Raw genomic sequence first — 17,697 nt, 5'->3', positions numbered from 1 at the left:
CTCCTCACCCGACTTGAATCCACCTTTAACGTCACCGGCACTGCCCTCTCTTGGATTAAATCATACCTCTCTGACAGATGCCAGTTCATCTCCATCAATAACTGCAAATCCCCCACTGCTCCCCTCCCCCAAGGTGTCCCCCAAGGTTCAGTTCTTGGCCCCCTCCTCTTCATCCTTTACCTGTCCCCGCTCGGTCACTTAATCCGCCGTCATGGTCTCCAATTCCACTGCTTCGCCGATGACATCCAGCTTTTCATCTCCACCAAGTCCGTCTCCACCGACACCCACTCTATCCTGACAAACTGCATCACTGAAATAAAATCCTGGCTTCAAATCAACTTCCTCAAGCTTAACTGTGATAAATCTGAAATAATCATCATTGGCCCAAAAACGCTCACAAAATCCACCCATAACTTTGCCCTCAACATCGACGGTATCCCAGTATCCACCTCCCCTCACATCCGGAATCTTGGCGTCATCTTTGACCAAACCCTTTCCTTCGACAAATACACTAAACAGATCACAAAGTCAGCCTTCTTTCACCTGAAAAACATTGCCCGTCTCCGCTCATCCCTCTCCTCCACGGCTGCAGAAACCCTCATCCACGCCTTCATCACCTCCCGTCTGGACTACTGCAATAGCCTCCTCTATGGTTCACCCTCAAAAATCACCAATAAACTCCAATACATTCAGAACTCCGCTGCCCGTCTACTCACTCATTCCCGGACCCGTGACCACATCACCCCCGTCCTTTACAAGCTTCACTGGCTCCCCATCCCCCAGAGAATCCAGTACAAAATCCTCCTCTTGACATACAAAGCCCTCCATAACCTGGCCCCATCCTACCTGGCTGACCTCCTCTCCAGACACACTCCCACCCGCAACCTCCGCTCTGCTGGTACCAACCTCCTGACCCCCTCCATCCGGACCAAATTCAGATCCTGGGGGGACAGGGCCTTCTCCATCGCTGCTCCCACCCTCTGGAACTCACTACCTCACACCATCAGAGACTCCTCCTCACTCACCACATTCAAAACATCACTAAAGACCCACCTGTTCAACGCTGCATTCAACATTCAACCCACAGCATTTAACCCCTGACTATCTCTTCTCCTTCTCCCTCCTTTTGCTTTAAATATTTCCCTATTGATTCTTGTCTTGTCTTTTTGATTCTTGTCTTATATATATGCCGTATATCGCTGCTGTTTGTTTTCTTGATTCTTGTCTTTTTGCAATTGTTGTTTTCATGTATTGTTATGCATTATGTTTTCCACTCTGTCAAAGCGCCTTTGGGCTTCTGGAAAAGCGCTATACAAAATAAATGAATTATTATTATTATTATTACCTTTTATTCTCAAACGTTTTTCTAAGTAACAAGAATGAAAAAGACGCCAGAATATATCACTGTAAAGTACCAGATCAAGAAATTATAAAATCGTCAAATTGTTCATCTCCAGAATGTTGATAAATGTCATCCAACAACAACAACAACAACAACATGCATTTTAAGGCCATTTTCCCTGCTAGAGCGGGAGTTAGCCTTGCGGTCCCCATTAGGGTGGGCTTCAAAAAATCAAAATGCAGATTTTCTCCAGGACATGGTCTATTTTTGTTCCTTTTGGTGTCAAAGGAAACCACACCAAATTTGAATGGAATCCAATAATATTTAGGGGTGCCACATCAGTGATGAATTTTCCCCCATGCAAAAATAGGAATTCCCATTTTTTGGGCTGTATATACACAAAATAAATACATAATTATATATATACATTAAATATAATATTAAAAATAAATATATAGTAAATATACATTAAATAATAAATATACATAAATACACATTATACATTATATATATAGTTATATACAATATATTATACATACAGTTTTGAGACTTCCTATGATCACTATCTGGGCAATTTTCATGCATGTTTTGTACAGGTTCCTGGGGTCAGGGGTACGCTTTTTTAGTGTGTAATATGTAGGCCTAACTTATTGACTGTGGCTCTTTTGTAGAGAGTGACCCTGTGGAGTAAGAATTAACAGGATTTTACCCACATTCTTGCTTATTTTGCAGATATGGCATGTGCTAGTACCAGTGTTTCATTGCAAACTCGGGCTCAGGATAATGTGTATCTCATTGGGTCCACTTCTGGAGATGCCATCAAAGGTGCCAAGCTCCCGACTGTGCATCAATCTCTTGTCCTGTTTTTCCATCACCTGAAGAAGGAGAATCGCACTGCCCGGGAGAGTGCAACCCTCACCATTGAAGAGGTTGTGAAGTTCTGGGAAAAAGCTCACCTACCTACAACGACGAAGCAGCACTGCATCCATCGTTTGGAGAGGCTATATGAAGAATGGAGGAGCCTCCAAAAAGGTGCAAAGCGGGGTGGTGCGACCCAAGAGAAAAAGGAAGCATCCTTTAAGGCCTCCTTGGAGAAGACGTTTGATCTTAGGCATGCAGATTCGGAGGCCATAATCACCAACCCCGAGGACAGGAAGTTTCTTCACGATCAATTCTCAGAGAGGAAGGCTTCAATGGGATCTGTAGACACTGTGTTGGAAGCAAAAACGAAGCGAAAGAAAGAAAGGGAAGAAAAGGAGAAGACTAAGGCAGAGAAGGAAAATAAGAGACAGGAAATGGTCATGAAAGGTGCTACTGCTATGGAAGTCACAGACTCAGACTCTGACTCTGAGACCACGGCACAGGCTGGTTCTTCATCATCTGATGGTGGGATATCTCGTCCCAAGAAAAGAAGGCCTATCAACATTGTCACTCCTGAAGTCGCAGCTTCTTTGGATCGTACGAAAACAAGTGACCGAATGGCTGTCCACAACTTGGCATCCATTTGTAGAGCAGTAGGATGGGATCCTGCAGAGCTGGCACTGAACCGATGGACAGTGCGGCGGAATCGCATGATGCATCGATGCAAAACCATGGACGAAATAAAAGAAGCATTTCATCATAATGTGCAGGGTCCTTTAGTGGTCCATTGGGATGGAAAGCTTCTTCCCGATGTCACTGGAGATTTTGTGCATGTGAAGGTGGATCGTCTTCCAATCCTTGTGTCCAACCAGTACCATGGAATGGAGCAGCTGTTGAATGTTCCCAAGTTACCTGACGGGGGAGGAGAAGCTATGGCAACCGCTGTAGTGGACACACTGAAGAGCTGGAACCTTGTGGGCAAGGTGAAGGCTTTGTCTTTTGACACAACGGCCAGCAATTCAGGTGTTCGTGGAGGGGCTGCTGTCCTCATTGAAAAGAAGCTACAGACTGAACTACTTCATTTGGCTTGCCGCCATCATGCGCATGAAATCATTCTGGGAGATGTTTTCACCACTCTTTTCGGTCCTTCATCAGGCCCTGACATCCAGCTTTTTAAGCGGTTTCAGGCGAAGTGGCCGTCCATTGCCCATCACCAACCAAAAAATGGATTCACAGATCCTGATACGGCAGCTGAGTTTGCACAGAACAATGACATGATGGATGAAGCTCTGGAATTTGCTCTTGTGTGTTTGAAAGATCAGCAGCCACGAGATGATTATCATGAACTCCTAGAACTGACTGTCATCTACATGGGAGGAATCCCACCTTGTGGAATCCGGATCATGGCTCCAGGAGCAATGCACAGAGCCAGATGGATGGCAAAAGCACTATATTCACTACAGGTGTTCATGTTTCGGTCAGAGTTCCACTTGACACTTCGAGAGGCGAGAGAACTCCGAGCCTTCAACATTTTTGTCTGCCTTGTGTATGTACAGGCTTGGTTTCGGGCTCCACAAGCTATTGAGGCTCCCCTGAATGACATTAACCTCTTCAAGAAGTTGGAAAAGTTTGAACAAATCAATCAGAAGATGGCTCAGGCAGCCTTGAAGGCACTTGGCCGCCACACGTGGTACATGGGCCCAGTACTAGTGGCATTTGCATTCTTTGACACCAGAATTGACAAAGAAAGCAAGATCAATATGATTGAAGCATTGAAAAATGACGGTGAAAACCCCTCTCCAAAGAGACCAGCTATCAAACGAGGAACCGCCCTGTCAATCGCTGGCCTCATAACAAAACACACCAAGCATTTCTTCAGCATCCTAGGGACCCCAACTGATTGGATGGATAAGGATCCTGGTTCATGGGAGCAAGAAACCAGCTTTCAGGAAGCAAAGAAAGCCGCCAGTGGCTTAGTCGTGGTGAACGACAGGGCAGAAAGGGGTGTCGCATTGATACAAGACTACAATAAGCTCCTTACAAAGGATGAAGAGCAAAAGCAAGCTCTGCTCCAAGTTGTTGCTGCTCACAGGAAGATGTACCCCGATGCCAAGAAGGCAACAGTGGTGAAACAGGCCCAGAAATAGGAGTTACATTTCTCATTATATTTGGGTTTTTTAATATTATGTGATATGGTGTCTCTTCATTTTATGAACTGAACATTTGGATTGTTATCATTGAATTTGAGTTTTCATAGCAATATAGTGCTATTTGTGCAGCTATTGTAACTTGTGTTTGCTAGAATACATAGAAAGTGAGTGGAGGGTGGATTTTCATAAAACAAACTTCTGGTTTTGCTTTCGATCCATATAAAGAAAAGTTTTGTAGACACCTTTAGTTTGAAGGCTGATGTGGCACCCCTAAATAAAATCAGATTGCTTTCATATTTGGTGTCTTTTCATTTTGGAACAAAAGGAACAACATAAAGCCATGTCCCAGTAAATTTTTTTTTTAAATTATTTTGAGCACCACCCTAGTCCCCATGACAATCTTCTCCATTTTGCCCTATTTTCTGCATCTCTCCTTGTTAACCCCCTTGCCCACATTTCTTCTTCCACCATCTTTAGCCAAGTCTTTCTCGGTCTTCCCCGTCCTCTACTTCCTTCTACATTCATTTCCATCACTCTTCTCAACCAGTCACTTTCATCCTTCCTCAACACATGACCAAACCATCTCAACCTGTTCCTCTTCACAGCATCAATCACAGGCTCTATTCCCATCATCTTTCGCAATTCATCATTTGTCTTCCTCTCTCTCAACGATACTCCGCACATCCACCGAACCATTCGCATTTCCACCCTTTCCAGCCTTCGTTGCTGCTCTACATTCATGACCCATGTCTCGCTCCCATAAATCATAACACTTCTCACACATGCAGCATACACCTTTCCCTTCAGCTTCAACGACACTCCCCTCCTCATCAGCACGCCACTCAGTTCCCGAAACTTCTTCCATGCACATCTCACTCTAGCAACCGTTGCCATGTCTGATCCACCTTCTCCATTCAGCATGTCTCCGAGGTAGCAAAATGTTTTCACACCTTCCAGCTTCACGCCGTCTCCAAGATCCAACTCAACATTTCCTCCATCTGCAGCTCCCTCTGTGCACACCTTACATTTGAATGTAGCTGCCACACTGGTTAATGACCCTCTCAGACCACTACATTTTTGATGAACCCACTCGGCGCACATTGTACATTGAATGGAGTTCACTCCGACACCCTTCCTGCATACAGCACATGGCCACTTCCCAGTTCTTTCCACCTCACCACATGCTTTACCACTTGCCATCACCTTCGTCTTTCCTATATTCACCTTCAGACCTTTTGTCTCCATACATTCCTTCCACTTATTCATCTTTTCCTTCAGTGCATCCATACTTTCCGCAATAAACACCAGATCATCTGCATACAACAACTCCCACGGTAAACCCTCCTTTATGTTCTGAGCCAGCACCTCCATCACAGCTACAAATAGTAGTGGACTTAGTACCGACCCCTGATGCACTCCCACCTTCACCTCAAACTCACTACTGTTCCCGTCCTTCGTCCTTACAGCTGTGCGCGCTCTTTTGTACATTGCCATCACTACTCTGATCAACCATTCCTCCACTTCTAACTTCCTTAATGCCCATGTCAATACTTCGCGTGGAACCCTATCGAATGCTTTCTCCAGATCAACAAACCCAAGAAACAACTTCTTCCTCTTCTCCATGTACTTCTCCTGCAACTGCCTCACAATAAAGAGCTCGTCTGTCGTTCCTCTTCCTGGCATAAATCCAAACTGCATTTCGTCGATCTTCACCTTCTTCCTTATCCTCCTCTCCAACACCAACACCCTTTCCAATACCTTCATTCCATGCTCCAATAACTTTATCGCTCGGTACGAGCCACACTCCAGAGGGTCACCTTTCCCCTTCTATAGAGGGACGAGGGTACTCAGTTCCCAATCCACTGGAATGCAGCCTTCTTTCACCACCAGATTACAGATCTCTGTCATTCTCTTCACACCCCAACTTCCTGCTGCTTTCAACATATCTCCCACAACTCCCGTCGACCCTCCCGCTTTTCTACTCTTCATTGCTTTTATCGCTTCCTCAACTTCCTTCTCAGTTATTCTCTCTGCCGGTCCTAAAACTGGGTTACTCTCTATGTTGCCATCCCATTCATTCTCTGTATTCAACAGCATTTCCATATATCTTTTCCATCTTCCTTTAATTCCATCTGGGTCCACAACGATTTGTCCCACTTCATCCTTCAAGCAACTCACCCCCATCACATCACACCTCTCTTTCGCTATCTGCTTTGCAATCCTGAATACTGCTCTCTGACCCTCTTCCGAATCCAAGCGTTCTCTGAACATTTTCCTACATGCCTCCTGCGCCTTTGCTACCTCTTTCTTTGCAGCCTTCTTGGCTGCCTTATAACTTTCATGCTCTGCCTTTTCTGCCCCCATACCCTTTGCCTTCTGCCACTCCTTGAACTTCTTCCTCTTCTCGTCAATCTTCTTTCCAACTTCATCATCCCACCACCATGTTTCCGAGTGCCTCGGTGGTCCATTTGTCCATCCACATACCTCACCAACGGCTCCCAACAGACTATCTTTCATTGACATCCAACCACGTTCAAGCTGAACCACATCATCCTCTACCTTACTCAGCCTCTCTTTTAATGCCTCCCTTACTGTCACCTCTTTCAACCTCCACACCTTCATTCTCGGTTGGTACTTCACCCGCCGAGCTCTCCTCGCATCTTTCACCCTTATGTCGCAGACAACCAAGTGGTGCTGTGAAACAGCCTCCTCCCCCGGGATCACCTTTGTGTCCCGGAGGTGCCCCCTATCTCGCCTACGCACCATCAGGTAGTCGACGGTTGTCGTCGATCCACCTGACGTGTATGTAACAAGCTTATTATCCCCTTTCTGGAACTGAGTGTTACAAATCAACAAATCGGCTCCATCAGCAAATGCCAAAATCCTTTCACCTTCTCCATTTCTCACACCATATCCGTAACCCCCATGAACTCCCTCAAAACCGTCCATACTCCTTCCCACATGTCCATTTAGGTCTCCCCCTACCACAACAACTTCCTCATCTTTCACGTTTTCCATCAGCTTCTCTATCGCACACCAGAACTTGTCCTTCTCTTCATCGCTCCGACCAACCTGCGGAGTTTTTCCCGAGATGACGTTCACCAAGAGCTTTCCAATCATCATTTTCACCATCTAGCACAATAATAGCTGAAGCAATTACAATGATTCCAATGGAAGGAAGTGACATTCTCTCTTGGGTATTGCACCCGTAACATACAAATTTTTCTTTTATCTCATTTAAAAAATAATAAAACCACAATAAACCTCAACAAGACAAAAGAAACAGTAGTGAGGGGGAAAACACCAACAGCAGAGTTGAAGGCCAAGATAGAGGCAGACTTGGACAAATAAGATAGAGGCAGACATTCGGGCATCTGCTCATGTGGACAACTGATTGGCGTGCTCTCCTACCAGTACTTAAAAAAAACAAAAAACTTGGACTAAGGCTCGTAATAGAGCACGCACGCACACACACACATACACACACACACGACAAACACTTAAAACAGCCACTAAGTTTAGGGGAACTGCTGGCACTACCGTCACTTCCTGGGATACTCTGGGTACCAGCAATGTCATAACAATGGCGCCACTTTTCTTACCGTATTCAGCAGGGCATTTCCTCAAGAGGAATTTCCTCCTCCCCATGGATTCCAACCGATGTGGATTGTCCGTGCTCTATCCTTTTCAAGCAAGGAAGCAGCACGTACCATTATAAAATCTTTGGTATGACTTGAAGCAGTCAAAACCAGATGGGTGTTTTTTGGAAGACACAATCTCCTTACTGGATGGCCGTTGGCTCCCTACGGGTGCTCGTCCGACCTTTGCCAGGTGTGGGCCTGGCAAGGTGTCACAGTCACCCTCCCCACTAGCAAAGCCAGTGAGGGGTGTCGGTTTAGTCATACCCACTTCTAAGCTAAGTTCCACCAACCATTTATGTTGTGGTTTACTGTTTTGTTGTTATTCCTTTTTTTTCGTCGCTTTTTCTGTCCCAAACCATATTCTGCTGTGTTGATTTGTTTTTGTCTTCAGGGTTTAAGTTGTGGCCTACCTGCTGCAGACATAGTCGGGTGTGCCTGTCCTCCTTTCTTTTGCTTTTAGTTTTCTTTTTATTGTTACTACTGATGCCTCAGCTCAATCTATTTCCCCTCCTCCCTCAGAAACTCAAACAGGATATCTTTCCTTCTACACTGAGAAAATATCAGGAATAAACACTCGGGGGATGGGCGGTGGGGGTGAGGGAACCCAACAACCAACATCGGAAATAATAAATACATTTTCGCTCATTTTATTTATTCAATTTATTGTTAAAACTGATCCCTCAGCTCAATCCATTTCCCCTCTGTCAAAAATTCAATCAAAATATCCCTCATCCTTCACTTGGGGAAAAAACAGGAATAAACACTCGAAATCCCCCGCCCCTCCCCCCAAACAACCAACATCGGAAAAAAAATCCAAATTTGAATCTCATTTACACACCCCTTATTCGCAATATCTCCAAACTGAATAAAACGTTTCTCTATCTTAAAACCTGTTCACAACAATTCCTTAGTGTGTCTCCATGGCTATTGTCAGCTCCGGTTTGATGGACCTGAACCCCGTCCGGCAGCGGAGTTGTGCTGTACATCAAGAACTTCATTTCTCACTCCCCATGTGCTGCTCTAGCACATCCCAAACCCCAGGAGTACATCTGGCTGTGACTTGCCTTCCACTCCCACCTCATGTTTGTCTGTGTGTTGTTCCGTCCTCCCAACAGTGACGACTCAATATAAAACTCTCTCAGACGGCATGGACCAGCCTTTAATCATTCATCGCAAATCTCTCTTCCTCATATGTGGTGGCTTCAATTGTCACCATGCTAATTGGCTGAGTGTTGGTACCTCTCTCTCTCCAGCCATGGCACTTCTGCAAAGGACTTCTGTGACTCCATGTGACTGACTCATTCCATGAATTTTCCCACCCAAATCTCTCCCAATGGCAAATCTTCCCTTCTGGATTTGGTGATGAGCTACATCCCTGCCAATGTATCTTGCTTGTCCTATGCCCCAATTGGCTCATCTGATGTGCTTGTGAAGGTCAACATGTCTCTGGCCATTCTCAGAGAACAACCTGGTGCCGGCAAGTTTGCCAGTTCACTCAGACAAACTGGCAAGGACTGCAAGCAGCCATCACGCTTTCAGGACTGGTCTTCTATACCCACCGCCTTTGATATTAATTCATCCTGGGAATTCTTCCACAGAAACCTGCTCCCTTATGCACAGATTCATCCCATCTCGTCTTCACTTAATCCTGCTGCTTTTGGTACTCTGAACCCTGTGGTGACGCAGTTGCTTTAAAACAACTTACCCCTACCCCCCCCCCCCCCAACCTCCCTCCCCTTCCTCCCCGGAAGGTAAATCCAACTTAAGATAACCTCAGATCACTCCACAAAGCCCGAAACAAGTGCAAGTCCACTCTCAGGAGAGTCAGAAAACATCTGTCCAATCTCAAGACCGAACTCTCTTATCTGTCTCCCTCTTCCAAATCCTGGTGGCGTCTGGTCAAATCCGTTTCTGGTGTTTGTTCCCCCTCCATCCCCTCCCTTACCTCAAATGGCACCACAGCCACCTCCGCACGTGAGAAGGCCGAATGCCTCAATTCTGTTTGCTTCAAATTATTGTGTCCCTAACTACCCCCCCCCCCCCCCCCGCCTAACCCCCTTCCCTCTCTCTCTCTGTACCTAGTCTTCCCAGTCATACACAACTGCTGCTGGACCCTGTGTCTTTTTGCATTTGAGAAGGTGGAAACGTTTCTGGCAACCCTAAACTCTGACTCTGCAACTGGACCAGACGGCATCAATGCTCATGAGTCCTCAAAATCTGCTCTGCTGCTCTTGCATTTCTTCTCTCTGCCCTTTTCACCCTGTCATTTGCCATAAGTCATCTTCCATTATAATGTGTGGAAATTAACCAATATAAATGCATTACATAGAAAAGGTGCAAAAACCGTTCCCCTTAACTGCAGACCAATTAGCTTATTTTCAATCGTCAACAAGGTCATGGAATCCATCATTGCAGTTGACATAAAATCATTCCTTTTCTTCAACAGCCTCATCTCATATCAATTCTGATTCAGACCTGGTCACTCCACCTTGCACATGCTGCTTATACTCTCCCAACAATGGACGAATGCCCTCAATATCAGACATCAGATCAGGGCCGGCTCTCTTGACATATATCGAGCTTTCAATACAGTCTGGCATCGTGCATTGCTCTCCAAACTCTCTGCCTATGGAATCCAAGGCCAACTCCACTCTTGGATTACTGAATCTCTCCACTCTCGTAGCCAACGTGTGGCTCTCAATGGAACCCTTTCTTCTCTTTACCCTGTCAACGCTGTAGTACCTAAAGGCAGTGTTGTCAGCCACATCTTATTCTTAATCTTCATCAATGATCTCTCTGACTCCTCTCTATCTCTTTGTTGATGACTCTACTTTCTGCCATGACATCCCTCATCCTTCTGACAGACAGGCAGCAGCCTCTTCCCTCTCTTCAGACCTTGACAAAAGTCACAATCTAGTCGAACACCCTGGAGTATGTCTTTCGATTCTGAGAAATTCCACCCACTCGCTCTCTCTCTCTCTCTCTCTCTCTCTCTCTCTGTCTCTCTGTCTCTCTGTCTCTCTCCCTGTCTCTCCCTGTCTCTCTCTGTCTCTTTCTGTCTCTCTCTGAAAGGACTGTACTGCCTCGTGGTACGCCAGCCTTGACAGGGAGAGGAAATGAAAGGATCCCAAGAAGTGCCACATGTTGGCTACCAGAGTAGAGGAAGTCAGTGATCCATGTGTGGAGTTGGCCTTGGATGCCATAGCAGAGAGTTTGGAGAGATATGCATTTTATTTTGCAGATTGCTTGCTTTACTTAGAATTGTTTGGGGTTTCATTCACGAAAGTACTTCGTGTTCATGTGAAAAAAACCAGTGCTTTTCTTTCTGCCGAATCAGAAAGACCATTGATGCATGTAAAATGTGCATTGGTACAGAACTTTCTGGAGATTAAAAATGTAATATTTTTTGTCCTGTTGATTTATTTGGGGGCTGACTGGATCGCCGAGAGGTACGCACACTCGCCACTTAGCTGTCTCACCTGTGTTCAAATCTCGACCCAGCTATAAACTGGCATCCTGGTGTGCTATCCCATGGAAAGACGTGAATCTAGAGAGCCCGTCTGCCAGCACTTGTTGTTCGTGGACATTATATATCCCACAGTGTATTTACTGCAGAGTAGGCGAGTTATTGTGGTACTGTGGTTGAATTTCAAATTTCTCCTCTGATTGACTTTATCAACATTTTATCAACAAATTTATCAACACCCTGGTGTTGGGCTAGCGGCTTGGGTGCCGGCTTAGGATCCCAGGATCCTGGGTTCGAATCCCAGTCGATCGCTGAATTAACGCCAGGGGGGTTGACTCAGCCTGTCATCCTTCCGAGGTCGGCTAATTGAGTACCAGTTCACTGGTAATTCCCTGTTTGTCGCTAAAGGCGGCAAAAAGGGTTGGCGTCAGGAAGGGCATCCGGCCGTAAAACATTGCTTCAAAAAGGGGACCAAAAAACAACAACAACCACGGTTCCCGAAAAAGGCCAACCCCCGCTTGCGGGGAAAAATGGCCTCTAAAGGTTTTTTTTTATTATTTTTTTTTTATTGACTGCTGGGAAGGCAACGACAAACTATCCAACATAACCTTTGCCTTGGAACGGCTTCGGCAGTACCCGGCCATGGGTAGGTTACATTTGCTTGATTGATATTTTTGATGATGTCCACTGCAATTGTTTTTAAACTTGCTTGTTTAGAGCCTAGAAACCCTGCTCTTATTTTTATAGCCTTTGTACTGTTATGTAAAGCAAGCTGGTTGTATTTAGGGAAACCACTGTTTAGCAGATTGTGTGCTTTTTTTATTTATTTATCTCTGGAATACTTTTCTATTAATTTTTTTTTCATGAAATTATTAATGACTGCACATTCGATGCACATGATGTGGAAGGAAATAATTTGTTTTCTGCAGATTTCCAAACTCAGCTTGCACCTGTTGGACGGCTCCGGGAAGTTTGAGAAACTGCCGCAACTTTCCCCAACTGAGGCCGAATCACTGCCTTCTATCTCCGAACTGAAGAATCGTATTGCTGTGCTGGATGAACAGCTTCAACTTGAAAAGCCTAACATGGCTACCATCATAGAGTTCCGCAAGAAGGTCTGAAACTGAACACAGAGATGTCAAGCCAGTTTTTTTCCACCCATTTTCCTAGTTTGATATCATTTTATGGATCTCCTATCCCCAGACATTAAAGATCCACTTTTTAACTTGAGTGGTGGTTTCCTGAGGAAAGCAAGTTTGCATGTTTTGTTTTTTTTATCTTCTGCATGAAGATACCAAACCTGCTCTGCCAATTTTTTTAAATGTGTTTGCTTTGATGTTTTGTACACAAGATGCGTTTTCTTGTTCATTAGGAAGCGGTGTATATGGCGCGCGTGGCAGAGCTTGACGCGATAACATCTGAACGGGACGAGTTTCGCCATGCTCATGAGGACCTGCGCCGCCAGCGTCTCGATAACTTCATGTCTGGGTTCAACATCATCAGCATGCGCCTCAAGGAAAATTACCAGATGCTGACGCAAGGCGGGGATGCAGAGCTAGAGCTCGCCGACAGCCTGGACCCTTTCTCTGACGGAATAGTCTTCAGGTTCTGTTCTGTGTAATCTTTGTCACTATCCATGTTTATAGATTTTAGGTCATGTCATCTCGATTCTTGAAGAGATTAACTTATAAAATGGGTCGTGATGTTCAGATTTCTAGCCATCCGCATGGTTGTCCTTTTAACTTTTTTCTATTTTTGCTACTCGTTCCTTATCACCTGGTTGATTGTTCTGAAACTTGACACATGATTACAAGACAGTAGCCGGCACAATCGCTCAGGCTTCGATTTTTCGATTTTGGATCACGTGGGCTCCCAGGGGTGGGAGGGCGGTGGCGGCGGGGGAGGTGTACTCCCCAGATTTCGGATCCGTACTCATCCGTTGTTTACCAACCTATTGCTCTGAAACCCGATAGAGTGCTTCTACTCTATGGCCCGCACAATCGCCCAGGCTAGATTTTCCAATATCGGATCATGGGGGCTCCCAAGTGAAGAGGGGGGGGGGGGGGGGGGTGGGGGAGAGGAAGGGGAGGGTTTCCACTTGAAACTTTGGATTCCTACTCGTTCCTTATTTACCAACTGATTGTTCTGAAACACAATATAGCCCTTATACTCGTTGGTCCTTAGGATCGCTTGGTCTTAGATTTTTCATATCTGGAGGCCTCTCAGAGGGAGTGGGGGCGTCTCCCCAAATCAGCTGAGGTCTGAAAGTTCTACAACCTCAAGAAATGGCAATCAGCTCACTCGGGGATATTTATTATAACTGGTGTGATTGTGGTTCAATAGTCATGTACCATAACGATAGCACCTTTCATACCGTAAGCAATAGCATCACCATTTTTATTGGTAGCCACATATTTTGCTATTTAAAAAGGGTAGACCTTATACACTTCAAAGGGTATTATTATGAAGTTTGACATTGTAATGTGATTGAATCCATTACCCAGTAATGTCTTATCTCAGTTGAACTGCAGTAGACCATTTGCAGTCATGTGATTGCTGTCATTGCAAAGGCATACTTGTCATTTGGAGTCACAAAACAATGGGTGCTGAGTGAGCAAGATGTGATCATATGTGGGTCTTGGATGATGATATGTCCTTTCTCCTGGGTTCCATTTTTCACAAAATCCCATTAGACATGCAGAAATTGTTTTTTTTTTGTCTTTTGGAGAGAAGGGGGTTAATCATCATGGTTTTGTCATTTGTTCAACGGCTTGTTGTGAGGCCCCATTAAGACAATTGAATACATTCATCGATACTTTTGACTAAACGAATATTAAAATTTATAAGCTCCATGAAATTATTTTATTAGAAAAAATAATGTATTATTTTACCTGATGAGGCAGGCATACACAACATAGGTTTGTGCGTTTCATACGCGTATTAAAAGCAAGCATGCAGAAAACAGTCAATGATCGAGAAATTCACGAAGCTAGATTGGCGGAGAAGATTGAAAACACAACTTCAACAACAGCATACGGAATAGTAAGAACAAAGTTTAATGCAAATAATCAAGAACGACAACAAATTTTGTGGATGAACTTTGAAAAGTCTTCAAAGTACCAGCAGGATATGAGGTATACCGAAATGATCACGTGATTATGGCAAAGAACAGGTAACAAGAGCACCTTGATTGGTCAAGGAGAACAATGCTACGTTTGATTAGGGAGATGCTAGTCTGGACCGAATGCATTCTCGCTATGACTACAGTCTCTCTCTCGGTGCTCTTGCATTTGCAGAGAAATAGCCACTTGTGGCAACCATCTGGTTACCTAACATACCGGTTTGTGTAAAACCATGACCGTATATGAAACAGGGTAACAATCCTAAACTAGAGAGTTCATAGAACACGATACCCCATGCAGAGTTGAAGTATATACTTCAGTTTAAATAAAATGATGATTTTAAAGATAATTTTTTTAGATTCCAGATTGTCACTTGGTTTTTCAAAATTTTATATGAACAGAAATGGTGGACAGCATTGGTTCGACTTTAGAGCTCATCAGCAAGACAAAATGGTTGGCATGAAAGTTTTTCCTAAAGCCCTTAACTTTGAAGAATACCATGAACCCAAGGGTGTTGCGCAAAAGTCCCTGCTTGTTGTGTAACTACACAATTGTTGGATAATTTGTATTTGTATTCTGGCCTGAAAGCAGGTTCAATCCTGCCAAAGCAGTTGCTTGGCAGGTGTTCTGCTGGGTGGTTTGCCATTGCCTTCCCAGCATTAGTTAAGGGCAGGAATTTGGAATTTTTCCATGGTGCCGGGCGATTGCTCGCCTCCTCCTCGCGAAGGACATTGTGCGATCCTTAACGTCCACCAACTAATGTTGGCAGATGGGATATCCTGTTTAGCGTCCACACACATTGATGGGACACCACACACATTGATGAATCGCCCTCGCTCGTCGTTGGATCTCGATTCAAACCCTGGCTAGACAGCTTAGAGGTGCGTGTGCATACCTCTTTGCCATCCTGCCAGCCAATTGGATAATTCCTCGGAGCAAATATTTTTGTTTACACTATAAATTTGCACAAGAGATGCCCCAATGCTTGTTTTGGTAATTGCTTGTGGCTTTGACTTTTCTCCAACCTTATAAAGGGGTTATAAACACACAAATGATTTTTATTTATCTATTTTCACATGAGAAGCCGAGTTGTGAGGGTAAGTTATTCATTAGATGATGAGCCATTAAACAAATAATTTTTTTTTTTTAAACGGAATCGTGAACATGAGAAAACTTGATCAGATTTTGTGTATCCTTATACCGATCTAATGAAAGACTCCCTTATGGGATTACAGTAAAATATTTGGTTATGGAATGTTTAAAATGATTATGGGTTTCTTATATATTGGGAATTGGTTGTTCCATACACTCGCCAGGCAACAAAAAGAAATGGTTTGGCACATTGCACAGGTAAAATTATCTTTTCCACCCAAAATGTGAAAATCAGCCACTAAATAAAGGGAAGGGAAGAGGGAGATGTGGTGGTGAAGGTGGAAAAGAGAGTTCATAAAATATCAATGCAATAGTCGTTGTCCTCTTTGATTCGACGTCCACATCAATTGGAATCTCCACCATGGGTCCCTGCAAGTGAAGCACATTGTTGGGCGTGGCACTGCGAGGGGGCGGGAATGAATATGCATTCAAATTGTGCGTCTAGACTCTAGAACCACCTTTAGAGGCCATTTTTCCCTGCAGAGCAGGTGTTGGCCTTTTTCAGGCACCGTGGTCCCCTTTTTGAAGCAATGTTTTATGGCTGGATGCCCTTCCTGCCGCCAACCCTGTTGGTCGCCTCTTGCGACACACAGGGAATTGCCAGTGAACTGGTACTCCATTTGCCGACCTCGGAAGGATGACCAGCTGAGTCAACCCCCCTGGCGTTAATTCAGCGATAGACCGGGATTCGAACCCAGGATCCTAGGATCCCAAGCCGCACCCTAACCGCTAAGCCAACACCAGGCTTATGCGTCTAGACTCTAGAAGGTGTATAAATGTCAAAAACAGTTGTCCGATATTGCTTTATGATTGGATGTGTCATGCTCCCCATCTGAATCATTAAGCTTTTCGCTTTCTTTTCCATTTTAATCTTGTCCCTTTTTTTTCCAGTGTGCGTCCACCCAAGAAGAGCTGGAAGAAGATTTTCAATCTTTCTGGTGGAGAGAAGACCTTGAGCTCTCTAGCTCTGGTCTTTGCTTTGCATCACTTCAAGCCGACTCCGTTGTATTTCATGGATGAGATAGATGCTGCACTTGATTTCAAAAACGTCTCCATCGTTGCTCTTTACGTCTATGTAAGGACATTTATTTTCACCAAAGGACTGAAAAGTTATTTGGTGCTTACATGGTATTGAAGGGCAAAAGGGAAGAAAAGGGAGAGTGGGGTAGTTGCACTAAGAGGTTGGGAGGAAATAGGAGTAAGGGAAGGGAAGTTACGTTAAGTTGTTTGTTCATGGCCTGTAAATGCAATGTTTTATATCTCTGCTTGGAGTAAAATGCTCGAGTATCTTTGCTGTGTGGCTTTTGAATAACTTTGGAGGTTGTTCTGCCAGGACATACTTATCTAATTGGATTATTTTGACTCGTGGACCCCTTGCATGTGCAGGATATCAAGCTTCTTCTTTTTTCGTATATAGCACAAGGCTGCGGGGTAGCAGCATTGGATGAGGGCGTGGGTGTGCCGCTGATGCAATTCCCTCTTTAAGTAACAGCAGGAATTTGTAATTTGTTCACCAACTAATGCCGGTAGATGGGACGCCTGCTTAACATATATCCGAGGGACGGCACACACATTGATGAAACCGAGGGATGGCACACAGACTTGCCTGTTAAACACCAGGATGACAGTTTATAGCTGGGTCTGGATTTGAACCCAGGTTAGAGGTGAGTGTGCATACCTCGAGGCCACCCTTCCAGCCCTGATATTATGCTCACGTTCGACTTGTGTTTATTGGACATGGATTGGTGTCTTGCTGTCTGTCTGTTGCACAAGTTGTGTTTACGATTATTCTTTACTTATTCTGTGTTCTGTCACCAAGCAAACACGTCGATGTATCTTTGCAGCACTTTACTCATTCAAATATTTTGGTTACTGCACAACTTACTTTCATTTAATTTTTTGGAATCAGTAAGGCGTCCAGCCAGATCACTTGGGAAAATGCGCATATGTTTGTGATAATGTC

General features: G+C 44.6%; 2 protein-coding genes across 4 annotated transcripts in view; both read left to right on the top strand.

The window, feature by feature from the left end:
- The window catches only part of LOC144891290 (uncharacterized), a 981,422-nt gene that overhangs the window by 129,208 nt on the left and 834,517 nt on the right, over positions 1-17,697 (top strand). The gene's annotated exons all lie outside the window — the stretch shown is intronic.
- The window catches only part of SMC4 (structural maintenance of chromosomes 4), a 138,324-nt gene that overhangs the window by 118,166 nt on the left and 2,461 nt on the right, over positions 1-17,697 (top strand). For all 3 annotated transcript variants that reach the window (XM_068127361.2, XM_068127329.2, XM_068127342.2), the window contains 3 exons: positions 12,390-12,575; positions 12,833-13,065; positions 16,626-16,809. In XM_068127361.2, coding sequence (XP_067983462.2) covers positions 12,390-12,575; positions 12,833-13,065; positions 16,626-16,809 — 603 coding nt within the window. The remainder of the gene's footprint in view (positions 1-12,389; positions 12,576-12,832; positions 13,066-16,625; positions 16,810-17,697) is intronic.

The sequence above is a fragment of the Myxine glutinosa genome, chromosome 1 (genome assembly GCF_964187855.1).
Source record: "Myxine glutinosa chromosome 1, kmMyxGlut1.1, whole genome shotgun sequence".
In the NCBI taxonomy this organism is placed as follows: Eukaryota; Metazoa; Chordata; class Myxini; order Myxiniformes; family Myxinidae; genus Myxine; species Myxine glutinosa.
The sequence above is the reverse complement of the archived record's forward strand: the minus strand, read 5'-3'. Positions and strand labels throughout refer to the sequence as shown.